The sequence below is a fragment of the Rana temporaria genome, chromosome 11 (genome assembly GCF_905171775.1).
Source record: "Rana temporaria chromosome 11, aRanTem1.1, whole genome shotgun sequence".
Lineage (NCBI taxonomy): Eukaryota > Metazoa > Chordata > Amphibia > Anura > Ranidae > Rana > Rana temporaria.
In genome coordinates, this window is record NC_053499.1 from 55,829,503 (window position 1) to 55,843,134 (window position 13,632).

The 13,632-nt window shown below is 45.3% G+C and overlaps 1 protein-coding gene across 1 annotated transcript in view; it reads right to left on the reverse strand.

Moving 5' to 3' along the window:
- The window catches only part of LOC120917338 (solute carrier family 22 member 6-like), a 106,507-nt gene that overhangs the window by 51,885 nt on the left and 40,990 nt on the right, over positions 1-13,632 (reverse strand). Inside the window, exons 5-6 of the mRNA XM_040328560.1 lie at positions 9,645-9,765; positions 3,762-3,877 (exon numbers count right to left, since the gene is read on the reverse strand). Coding sequence (XP_040184494.1) covers positions 3,762-3,877; positions 9,645-9,765 — 237 coding nt within the window. The remainder of the gene's footprint in view (positions 1-3,761; positions 3,878-9,644; positions 9,766-13,632) is intronic.

Sequence of the window (13,632 nt, forward strand, 5' to 3'; positions counted from 1 at the left end):
CCACAGCCCTCTGATGGGGACAATAAAAGTTTGAAGGGGGGGGGGGGGGGACACAAAAAACAAAAAGTCCTGTTTGAAAAAATGGCAAGGTGGGTTTGTCCCTAGGATAGCATGCTGGACAGGTTAATATTGGGTAAGGGAGAAATATGCAGGTAGGCCAAGAATAAAACATGTAAAGCTTATATCAACATGCATAGGGAGAAAAGGTAATGTTAGTTAAACACACAGCATATCTGGGAAATTAAAAATAAAGTTAGTTAGCAACATTATTACAGCCAGGAAACTTACCTTAATATACTCCTCATGCATAACTTTGATGATGGCAGCACACGTGTCCGGTATGATGACCCCAAGCGCCTGCGGAGAGATGCCTGTCGAGAACTTGAGGTCCTGCAGGCTCCTCCCAGTCGCCAGGTACCGCAACGTGGCAATAAGCCTCTGCTCGGCCGTGATGGCTTGGCGCATCACAGTGTCCTGCCTCGTGATATAGGGGGACAGAAGTTCCAGCAGACTGTTGAATACGGGGTCCGTCATGCGGAGAAAATTCCTAAAGTCATTAGGATTATTCTCCTGGAGTTCCCTAAGCAGAGGCATATGTGAGAACTGGTCACGCTGGCGCAACCAATTCTTGGTCCAGAAACGCCTCCGCCCCCTGTTTCTGGCCAAAGTACTGGACAAATGAACATATCCAGCAGCCATCCCATAAACAGCACCAACTCGCGAAAATTGACGCTGCTGCTCCATCATGGCTTCAAACCGGCCGGCTGGTCAGTCAAGAACACACTGAAACAGAAAGCACTCGCAAATCCAGCACTACCTGCGACAAACGCGTGACAAACAGATACGAGCGCACAGGATGCAACTGCTAAAGCAGAAACAACCTGCTTGCCTATAGCCGAATGACAACTACGTTACCGCAAGCACACGCACTGAACCCGTGAATACACGCTGTCAAAGCCTGGAGACCGAGAAGCGCGAATCAGCTCTAACCAAACCTTCACTAACACGAGCAAACCCGTAACTAGCAAAAGAGGAACAGAGGGCGGCGCCATTAACTTTGGTCTTCCCCTTTATAGTGACGTCGTACGTAGTTTACGTGCACGCGTTCCGGTACGACGGGAATTTGGTCCGCTGGTGTGTACACGCCAGCGGAACAAAACACAAATCAGCCTTGTACGCCGGAAACTGTCGGGCAGACAGTTTCCAGCGCACAGATCCGGTCGTGAGTACAAGGCCTTAGGTTGCAATATTTAGGCTGCCCGCTAGGTGGCGCTTCCATTGCGGTCAGCGTAGAATATGTAAATCAGTAGATACGCCTATTCCCGAACGTACGCCCGGCCGACGCAGTACATTTACGCCGTTTACGTAACGCATTAGCAGGCCTAAAGTTATTCCATCAAATAGATGGAATAGTAATGTTAAAGTATGGCCGCCGTTCCCACTTCGAAATTCTAAAAATTTACGTTGTTTGCGTAAGTCGTTCGTGAATAGGGATTTACGTCATTTATGTCCACGTCGAAATCAATAGGCCCGTGCGGCGTACGTTGCCGCAATGCACACTGGGAAATGTAGGTGGACGGCGCATGCGCCGTTCAAAAAAAAGTCAATTACGTCAGGTCAAGCCCCATTAACTTAAAACACGCCCCCTTAGCCGAATTTGAATTAGGCGCGCTTGCACCCGCCGCATTTACGCTACGCTGCCGTAAGTTAGGAGGCAAGTACTTTGAGAATACAGTACTTGCCTCTCTGACTTAAGGCGGCGTAGAGTAAATATGATACACTACGCCGCCTTAAAGTTGCGGCGATCTGTGAGAATCTAGCTAATTGTCTGTGGAAAATCCGATCGTGTGTACAAGGCTTTACTCTTTGGGCCAATCAGTTCATCAACCCCACTGCGTGAGGGCAAATTGGTCACTTTAAATTAAAGAACAGGCTTTTTTTTTAAATTTGTTATTTACAAGTAAAAATCTGTATTGTTTGCTAGAAAATTACTTAGAACCTTATATGTTTTTTTAGCAGAGACCCTAGAGAAAACAATGGCGGTTGTTGCAATATTTTATGTCACACTGTATTTGTTGCAGCGGTCTTTCAAATGCATTTTTTTTTAAAACATACAGTTTAATGAAAATAATGTGAGAGATGATGTTATGCAGAGTAAAAAGATATCTAACATGCCATGCTTTAAAATTCCGCACTATTGTGAAATGGCGTCATACTACGGTACTTAAAATCTCCATAGGCGATGCTTTAAATTTCTTAGAAATATTGCTCATGCTCTAATGATCGCGGCAATACCTCTCATGTGTGGTTTGAACACTGTTTACATATGTGGGCGCGACTTACTTAATGAAGTCACTTTAGAGCACAAGAAAGAAGGGATGGGGCACTTAAATAATTTTTTCTTATTTATTTGACTTTTTATTTTTACACTGTCCCTTTATTTATTTATTTTCGATCACTTTTATTTCTATTACAAGGAATGTAAACATCCCTTGTAATAGAAAAAAGCATGACAGGACCTCTTTATTGAGAGACATGGGGTCAAAAAGACCCTAGATCTCTCATTTGCATTAAAAGTAAATGATAAAGTAAAAAATGTTATTGACACTTTAACCGCATCGGATTGGTTTCTCCCCTGCTGCCTATAAAAGTGATCTCATGGCAAATCTACTGCTGGGATCACTTTTATCTAAAAGCCGGCCGCCTATGGGAAAAAAAAATACCAGGGTTATGGCAGCTAGCTCCTGCCATACCAATGGTATTTTTAACGTCAAAATCATGACATATATTTCTAGTTAGGCAGTCGGCAAGTGGTTGTTAAAGCGGGGGTTCACCCTATAAAAAAAAAAAAAATTTTTTTTTCTTCTAGCATAAAATTCGGCATAGTAGCGCGAGCTACAGTATGCCTGTCTTAATTTTTTTATCCCCGTACTCACAGTGTAATCGTACATAGAAGAATCCGACTGCCCACGGGGAATGGGCGTTCCAATCCAGACGGAAGGTGATTGACGGCCGGCTCTGGCGCGTCACGCTTCTCCGGAAATAGCCGAAATAGGCTTGGCTCTTCACGGCGCCTGCACATAGTCTGTGCGCAGGCGCCATGAAGAGCCGAGACCTACTCCGGCTGTTTTCGGGGAGCGTGACGTGCCAGAGCCGGCCGTCAATCACCCTCCCTCTTGAAAGGAACGCCCATTCCCCGTGGGCAGTCGGAATCTTCTATGTACGATTACACTGTGAGTACGGGGATAAAAAAATTAAGACAGGCATACTGTAGCTCGTGCTACTATGTCGAATGTTATGCTAAAAAGTTGTTCTGCAGGGTGAAACACCGCTTTAAGTTAACTTAAAATGTATATTTTAGTTACAGTTGGAGCCCGGAGGGCTAACTCTAATGATTTCTTATATGTCTTAGTTACTCCAACCTCAATATCTCTTTGCCATAATTCTCAATTCTGTTCCCCCTCGATCTGAGAATTTTTGGTGTTCCCAATCATCTTTGCATGTATCTGCACCCCCATAATATAAAAGTGAATAACAATACAATAGGGAATGGGACCTCAACATAATGGTGACAGCGGGTGCACAGAGTCAGGTACCCAAATGCAGATATGACTCGATGGGTTTCTTTAAGTAAGATAAGAAATTGTCAGGTGATTACTCTCTAGCACCTACCAACATTTAAATTATGAATAGTTAGGTGAATTTTCACTGTTATTGTTATCATGGAATATCCATTTATAAAATAAGAACAAATTCATCACCAAGTCATAGAGAGGAAGATGGTAATTTTCCGCATAGCTGGGGTGCGAAAAAGATCAATAGGGGTCATTCTGGAAGTCAACGCTGAGGAATCATTTGGAGTTTCTAGTTTCAGCATCTGGAGAGAAAAGTAGAAATGGGAGGTCAATCTTAATTGCTGAGAATTTACTCTCTCCATATGACATAGTGACTGGGTTCCAATACACAAAGAGAAAACATCAATTACAGTATATGTGTTGTACCCTGTCCTAGACAGGGGCTACTACCCAAATATAGACAAGCTGGGTAATAGTTAGCCCAGACTAATTTATTAGTTTACTTGTTCATTTGGTTTTTTCCTAAACTCAGTGCAGCTGTAGTCTCTTTTTTTGCTGAAGTCACTGGTACTTATGGCAATAGGGTGAGAAGATACAGTAAACCTGAGTTATGTATATACTACATATGTGTCCTCTAGCCAACCGACAGGTGGTTTATTGACACTGGTGCATGCTAGGGGGTAGCCTAAATATTTGGGGAGGACCATGTGAGCTCTCTTCTCTTGACTGCTGCCTGGGTAGGTTGTGTGGGGAGTGACTAGGCCAGGGGCCTAGGAAGGCTTTGCATGTGGTTAGTACGGAGACCTGAGAGCAGAAGGAGACTGCCTGTCCAGTGTGGCCCTGGGCTCAGGGAGAAGAGAGGAAAGGAGAGTTCATTTCTGGGATAGTGTACAAGAGGTGACTCTGTCACTGGAGGTCCTATGGAGAGGGAACTCATAGAGAGCCTGGGAAAGCACTGGGATGCTTACTAAGGATGCTGCTGCTGCTATAGAAAATACTGTTGCTATTGGAGCCTGCTGCTGCTTCTGAGAAGGCACAGGTTCCTGGTTCCAGCAGTGGCGGCTGGTGAAGTTTTAGGATGGGGGAGCCAGACCCTACCTTTTTGACCCTCCTACTCCCCACAAGCCCCACCCCTTATATAATTCCACCCACTCTGTCCCCTGTATTCCATTTGCTTCCACCCGTAGTGTCAGGAGTATACAGCTCAGCATCACAGGACAGAGTATATAGCTCAGCCTCACAGATCAGGGTATATAGTTAAGCATTACAGAAAGGGTATATAGCCCAGCATTACAGATAGGGTACATAGGTCAGCATTACAGATAGGGTACATAGGTCAGCATTACAGATAGGGTACATAGGTCAGCATTACAGATAGGGTACATAGGTCAGCATTAGAGATAGGGTATATAGGTAAGCATTACAGTTATGGTATACAGGTGAGCATTACAGATATGGTATATTGGTGAGCATTACAGATATATTATATTGGCGAGCATTACAGATAAGGTATATAGGTGAGCATTACATATAGGTTATATAGGTGAGCATTAGAGATATGGTATAAAGGTGAGCATTAGAGATATGGTATATAGGTGAGCATTAGAGGGCTGAAAAGCATCCTCTGTGTCTCCACTCTCCTCCACACTCAGTGGGGGCAGCAGCAGCGTCGGAGGTGTCTGCTTCTCTCATGCTTCCTCCGCTTGCCAAAGCGCCGCTAGGCATCCAATAGGTTTGCCTGATGCTTTGGCCAATCAGGAAACAGGTCTCACCAACCTGCCTCCTGATTGGCGGAGAGGCACTGTAGTGTGAAAATAGCCCCTGGCTCTAATCACATGCTTAAAAAAACACCCCTCCCATCCACGCCATAGAAATCCATTTGTTCAGCGCCCCGAAGGGGGCCGGGCACATGGATAGGGAGGCGGCGGCAGGGATGGGGGGGCGGGGTTGTCCCTGGGTTCCAGCCTAAATGGGCCTTTTTCGTGTACTGAAGTCTATTGTTGGAATCTGAGTCTGTAGGTCTGTAATGTGTGTTTCCTGACGGCTCCATGTCAGCACAGCTGGGGTATAGGCTCCGCCCCCCATGCCTACAGGACTTAACTCATATAATTTGAGCCCACCTACAGACTCTTCGTTCTTCTTTTTTCCTCCTATGCACAGGACCTAGGTGTGCTCCTCTACCTGGCTGGTCTAAAGGGCTGGCTATCCATCCATGCGTGTGGATTAAGCTGGATGCAGTCCCTGGTGTCTCATCTAAATAACCTATAATCCAGGGAGCCCCACTGCTGGGCCTCGGAGCGGCTTTTATCATGGCTAACAACCATGCCTGGGGTCCGCTGGGTCCAAATAAAGTGCGCAGCGGTGTTGGCAGAGTCTCCCCTATGCACGTGCACCCACGCTGTGCCGGTGTTTACGGTGGGATGACGGAGGTTGGGTGAGCTAAATTTGTAAAATGTTTTGTATCCAAATGAATGCTGCATTGCTGGGTATTGTTGTGCATTGCTCCCTGCAGCCACTATGCATAGCCTGAGCTCCTTCACCGGGAGTACTCTGCCTAACAGGTACACAAAGTAACACTTTGTCTGTTCACACATGGCAATAAACTGTTGGTGGCTTCTCATGTTTTTTTTCACAAGAAAGGTGGCTTCTCATGTTTGCTTTACTGTTGTGCCATTATGCCAACACCCTCAAAAGATCAGCATTTCCAGAGAAGGTAGAGGAGTCACCTGTGGATGTCTACTGGAGCCAGCCATGGCCTGTTGAGATATGATATATCCTTTTATATTTCTATGTACTCTTCAGTTTTTCACCAAAAAAAATAAAAAGGGAGGAAAAGCATGTTTATGATGTCTACAATTCCCTTGGTTTGTGTACATTGCAGAAGATTATTGTAATTCTGTTGCAAATTCCTGCCTTTTTGTTGTTATTCTGAACAAACTTTTTCATTATGTCCTGATCCTGGCAGGACTAGGTTAGGCTCATTACCACCTAGTAAATCAGGGCTGTAGATTGAGGCTTCAGTCTCCCTCTAGCACTGTGGTTAACCCCTTAGGGTTTGTTACTAAGCAAACTATTTTACTGCATTTAACTATTTTTATGGGCTGGTTTATTAAATGGTATGAAAAACCTGTGGAAAGGTTATCTATTAGTAATTACCAATCTCAGAGCAAACAGCCCTCTTCATGCTCTTCAATAAAGAAGACGTGGATGAACATGACTGTGTGAATCTTGTTTTGATTAAAAGCTTTGTAAAGGTACAATTTTTTTTCCCTAAAAAGCTTCCTTTACCTTAGTGCAGTCCTCCTTCACTTACCTCATCCTTTGATTTTGCTTGTAAATGTCCTGATTTCTTCTGAGAAATCCTCACTTCCTGTTCTTCTGTCTGTAACTCCACGCAGTAATGCAAGGCTTTCTCCTTGGTGTGGAGTGTCATGCTCGCCCCCTCCCTTGGACTAAAGGAGACTCAAAGGAGTTATTCCCACATACCCTGTGAATGGTTTAAATTCTCTGGCAAGGAGCAGTCTCATAGCTTTCCCTCTTCAGACTCTATAAGAAGAATACATGGATGGGCATGACAGTATGTATCCCACTGGCTCAAGCAGCTAGGGATAAGGATGACACCTAATAGGATGTCACATTCAATAAACCCATTGCCATTACACAGTGGTTTCTGCTCACCTTTTGAAAGGGTTATCTGCTCTGGCAATGAGAAGCTGCCTATCCATACCAGGTGAAGCAGACCATTTTCTGAATTTCCAGATGGACATGACTGCATACATTCTGCTTTGTTCAAGCATCCAAGGATAAGATAACCTAACAGGTTGTCACATTCACTAAGTCTGTGGTCAATACCATCTAAAGGAGTGTTTCCACCCACCCTGCGAAGTCTCCAAGCCTTCCCAGGCAAACAATCTGCTTCAGATCCTTCCAAAGAGAAGACAAACATGACTGAAAGAATGTTGCCTTAGGCCTCGTACACACGGCCGAGGAACTCGACGTGCCAAACACATCGAGTTCCTCGGCCAGTTCAGCCCTGAAGCCGCCGAGGAGCTCGGCGGGACGAGAGCTCCCATAGAACAACGAGGAAATAGAGAACATGTTCTCTATTTCCTCGCCGAGGTCCTCGTCGGCTTCCTCGGCCGAAAGTGTACACACGACCAGTTTCCTCGGCAGAATTCAGCCAGAAACTCGGTCGGAAGCTGAATTCTGCCGAGGAAACTGGTCGTGTGTACGGGGCCTAATTCAAGCAATCTAGGATAAAGATGACGACGTCACATTCATTAAGCATGTGGTCAGTACACTTTCTAAGGGAGTCGTTTCCACTCACTCTGTAAAGGGGTCATATATGGTGCCAATGAGTGAGTAGTCTCAGAAGCTCCTCAGGAAAATTAACCCTTGTCAGCTTCATTCCAAGCAGAGGTGAATGAACATGTGATTCCTACTTTGTTCAGGCAGGCTGCGGTTAAGATGAAGGTGACCAAGTTGTCACAATTAAGCATATGGTCAAGACACTCTAAAGGAATGAATGAATTAATCTCCTGCATGGGCCATCTATTCTGGCAATGTCCAGTCTTCTTTTCAGGGCCTTCTTAAGCCAATCAATTCTCTTCAGTCTCTTCTGAACAGGAAGATGAGGACGACCTTTGTCCAGATTGGTAAGGTCGGTGAAATGCCTTTAAATAGAAGTGAAGCTTTGGAAGTATTTTAAGTACCTCCAGAAGACAGCTTGACAATGCCCTTGTTTGATGGATCAAGTGCTCGTTCTACAAGATTGGAGTATATTGTCACAGCAGGATGTCAAAGTTATGCCCTTTTGAACTGAAAGATGTCCAGGGGTAGGGATCAGTGTGTGTCCCTTGTGGGATTGGCCATATACATGACCGTACCATCAGAAAATGAGGCCTTCAAGGACAAATGCTATCAAAGAGCACATTCTGTAGCTTTGCTACAAGAATGAAGATACCACAGAAGAAACAGCAGTGTAAAATCGGACAGCAGCATGATACCTTTAATCAGGGATAATAAGACCAAACACTGTATTTTATTTATTTTATTTGCAGGCAGCATCGTTTTGGCAGGTCTAGTGTCCCAAGTGTCTCACAATAAGATGGCAGTTTTTTGGTGGATAGATGTGTCTGAAGGGGTCTTTGTTTTTATATATGTGGCGTCAATTCTTTAAGTCATGAGTACCTTTACCATTTATTTTTAACCATTACAATTTTACTACATAAGGAGGAGGTGCTCTGCTTATACTGATTATAATTCACCTAAAGACCAAGAAGTGCATAGTTGGTCATTGATTGCTACAGAAAAAATTAAAATTGCTTGATTAATTTTCTATTTACCCAACTGCAAAGGAGTTGAGTTCACCTGGAGCCTATGCTTGACCCAAACCTCACCCCTAAACAGGAGGTATTCACTGTGTCACAGATCAGGGATCTGCTTCTATTACTAGGTGGACTGGGCAACAAGGGGTTGGTAGTAGCAGTTGAAACTAGGCAGTGGCATTGGCCATGACTGAATACCTGAAGACCCTGATGGGGAAAATCCAACATGCTCACTCGACAGTGGAAGTGAGAGCCCTTAGAAGGGCTGAGTCTAAGGTACTGCCTTGTCTTCAACAGAGCCCTTAAAGGTGGGGCTGAATTTGGCTGCAGGGGATGTCCACCTTGTGACCCTCCATATCAGCTAAACAGGCAGCTACTGGAACCGAGAGTAGGTTGCTGGAGATACTGAGACACACAGAAGATGAGTAAAGGTATAGGCTGGACAGACACTGGGAAAACAAGGGTCATGGAAACAATACTGTAAACTAAAGCATTGGAAATCACAAGAGAATATGCAAGAGAGCACAGGGGTCTCAGCTGCTAGTTGGTGGAATTAATTTCTCAAACACTGAGCACCCTACATGCTGGCCTTTTAAGACAGCGTCCCCTCTGTAATTGGCTGGAAGCAGAGGCACACAGAGGGAAAGACCCAGCACAGAAGTATGGAATAGGTGAGTGTGACACATTAATCTCATTGCATCACATAGCCCTAATATATGATGATTATTACTAATTTCATTACCTCAAGAGTAACAGGGCTTCCATCTTTGTCTCCATTAATTCTTGCTACTCGATTCAGATTGCAAAGAGCTTGCCGAGAATGCTTTGCAAGTACAAGCCAGCGAAATGACTCTGGGACCCAACTATCATTAGTGACATAGGAAGAAGAATGGAAAACTGATTAATATTCAAAAGAAATGCAAGTAAATTGGAAAGCAATTAGCTGTCTGTAACACATCCTTGTTACCTAATTCAAGTGCTATTTACAGAAACCAGCTTTCAAAAGTTATTTTCTTGTTTGTACATTACAGGACCCAGGATGGTATTCTTAAACTACTGGGTCCTACTGCCACCTACAGAAGATTGTACATTACATTCGAAAAGCAAAGTTGTAATATGACCCCTCCCACTCCCAATCAACAGCTGGACAGAGCAGGTACCGAGACGTGAGGCAGAGGCAAAGACGGAACACAGGCCAGGTTCAGTACACAGTCGGGCAATGAGGCACAGGGACATCAGGCAGAAGTGGAGTCAAGCACAAGCCGGGGTCACAGGTAGGCAGGCGGAAATCAACAGGAAGGTTCAGACAAGCCGGGTCAAGATACAGGGTACTGGTACAGATTGGGTTAACGGGCACTAGCTGAAAAGACCATTCAGCAAAGCATGCACGTTACTGGCGGGTTTAAATAGGCGGACTGGTGCCAATGCATGCACGTGTGCGCACGCCAGCTCGCGCCGGCGCGCTCACACTTGTGCCAGTACATGTCTTTTCTTGTGCATTTCTTAGACGGTCCACACCTGCGCACTACTGCGCGCTTGTTACCTGGGTTTCTCTTACGTTGCCCCCCCCCAATGGGCAACCTCCGGATGCCCATTCCTAGCATCTTGTCAGGGTGAGCCTGGAAGAAATTCTGCATTAGTCTCTAGGCATGGAGATTAGATCCTGATTCCCAGGAATTGTCTTCGAGTCCATAGCCTTTCCACTTATTCAAATACTGGATGGTGCCCCCCCCTGTTTTCTGCAATCTACAATTTTTTCAACTTTGTACTTTTCATTGCCGTTAATCAAAGTAGGTGCTGCCAGGGAAAGGGTCTAGTCTAGTGACTTTTAGTAAGGACAGGTATAAGACCGGATGAATATTATAAGTTGCGGGAAGCACAAGTTCATAGGCTGCAGGATTTATTTGTCTTTTATCTGAAAATGGGTCAATATATCTAGGACCCAACTTTTTAGATGGACAGGACAATTTTAGATTGGTAGTAGACAACCATACCGTGTCCCCCCCTTGAAGTTTCAGGTCTCCTCTTCCTGTCAAACAATCTCTTGTTATCCCATTGAGCCCTGGAAATGGCATCTTGTAATACTTTGTAATTTGATTGGAGATCACTTACTCTTTCCTGGACTGCAGGGACTGAGGAATCAGGTAAAGTATCAGGTAAGAAAGCTGGAAAATATCCATAATTTTCCATAATCCAAAAAATGTAGCTTGTCCTGTGGCTGAATGAACTGCGTTGATGTAAGCGAACTCTGCCAGGGGTAACAGTGATGCCCAGTCCTGGGTAAAGGATGAGAAGCACCGAAAGTTTCTGCTCTAGGGTCCGGTTCGTCTGGAGATGGTAGGCTGAAGAGAAGCAAGTTTAAATTTTCAGAACCCTGCAAAAATCTTTCCAGAATTTTGACGTGAACTGCAATCCTCTATCAGAAGTGATGCTGCTAGATACCCCATGAAGCCTGACCACTTCTTTGATGAAGGTATGAACAGTCTCTGTTGCTGAGGGGGTTCCTAACATGGGGATGAAGTGTGCCATCTTTGTGAGACTGTCAAAGACCACAAAGATGGTAGTGAACCTTTCAGACAGAGGAAGTTCAACAATAAAGTCCATACTAATCATTTGCCAAGGTCTCTTTGGAGTCGGCAATGGTCTCAGTAGACCCCAGGACTTAGTTTTATCGTTCTTGTTTCGAACGCAGACCCCACAGAAACGTTGCATCAGCTCCGTAGTCTTGGTTACTCCAAAGTGTCCTGCCAAGGGGTGATCATGGCACAGGCTGAGGATCTTGGAGCGCAAACTTGGGGGAACAAACACTTTTTGGTTGAACCGAAACAACCCCTCTTGCTCCTGGAGGCAAACACCAGATGGCAGGACGTCCCTTGTGGAGGCCTGCTTGAGCTGAGTAATCAGATCGATCTGTAACATCTGCTTGATAGTGCTCTTCTCTTTCCTCTGGGTACATGCGAGAAAGCACATCAGGTTTGACTTTTTTAGTGCCTGGCCTATACGTGCTCACGGTGCTCACGGTGTGTTGTGATGGAGGGGAAGAAGATGAGGATGTCGTCTAGATATACAATGAGGAACAGGTCAAGGAAGTCTCTGAAAATGTCATTAATGAAATGCTGAAATGTGGCCGGAGCATTACATAACCCAAAGGGTATAACAAGGTATTCGTAGTGTCCGAATCTAGTGCAAAAGGACATTTTCCACTCATCCCCTTTGCGGATCCGCACTAGGATGTAGGCACTTCGCAGGTCAAGCTTGGTAAAGATGGTGGAAGTCTTAAAGCGTTGGAATAATTCCGGAACCAGGGGTAAAGAATATCTATTTTTAACAGTAATTTAATTTAATTCCCGGTAATCAACACAGGGGAGCAAGGTATGATCCTTCATCTCCACGAAAAAGATTCCAGCGCACGCAGGAGATGTGGAAGGCCGGACGAAGGCCTTCTCCAAGTTGTCAATGTACTGACGTAATGCCTTAAGCTCTACTTCTGAAAGAGGGAAGATGCACCTGAAGGGTATTTCGGCACCTGATAAAACTTAAATTGGGCAGTAATACGGGTGGTGAGTTGGCAGGATGTCTGCTTTCTGCTTATCGAAGACATCCAAGAATTCATGATAGACTGCAGGTATAAGTTGTGACACGGAAGGGTCAGTATGTACTCCCAGAAGAGGTGTAGGTCTCATAGAAACTGGATGCAGGCAGGATTGCAGGCAGTAGGTGGATGAGAAAGTCACTTCTCCTGTTGTCCAATTTATCTGTGGATTATGGGCTTGCAGCCAAGGGATGCCCAAGATGATGGGGAACAGAGAAGGAATAATGTCCAGGCGTAAAAATTCCTGATGACCAAGGTTAGATGTGACCAATAATGGAAGAGTCTCATGCATAATAGGCCCAGACCTAAGACGAGATCCATCGGCCAGATGGATGACTAACTGGTGTGCCTTGGCTTGCAAGGGAATGTGGTGGAGTAGGGCAAAGTCTTTATCCATGAAACAGCAGCTGCAACCCCCGGAATCCACTATGGCAGGTACTTGGATGTTCCCTCTGGAACTGAAGTGACAGGGACAGTGTAATATGGGTAGACCCCTTTCTCGCTGAGCAGTTAGCCAGATACGAAGAAGGGATGGACTAGGTTTTTGCGGGCCGCACCGGGCAGTTCTGGAGATAATGTCCTGCCGGCCCACAGTATAGGCATAAGTCATTCTGCCGTCTTCGCAGCTTTTCTTCACTAGAGAGTGGAGAATGGAGAAGTCCCAGTTGCATTGGCTGCATATTTATTGAAGCAATGGTGATGCCAGCCTTTTTTGTTCTCCTTTCTCTGAACCTGCGATCAAGCTGTATAGCAATACTAATGAGGTCGTCAAGAGAACTGGGGACCTCAACTCGAGCAAGTTCGTCTTTGAGGCCCTCAGACAGGCCAAGGCGAAACGTATGCCGCAAGGCTGCATCATTCCAACCTGTATCAGAGGCCCACAGGCGGAATTCTGCAGTATAGTCCTCAGCGGGTCGATGACCCTGTCGTAGAGTATGAAGAGCTAGTTCTGCAGTAGCTGTATGCTGAGGGTCATCGTAGAGCTGGGCCACCACTTCAAAGAAGGAGGCAAGAGAGTTCAGGGCTGTACTGTTCTGTTCTAGGAGCTGATGGGCCCATGACTGTGATTCTCCCAGAAGCAGGGATATGGTGAAACCCACCTTGGTGGTCTTGAGTGAGAAGGTTCTAAAGAGTTCTT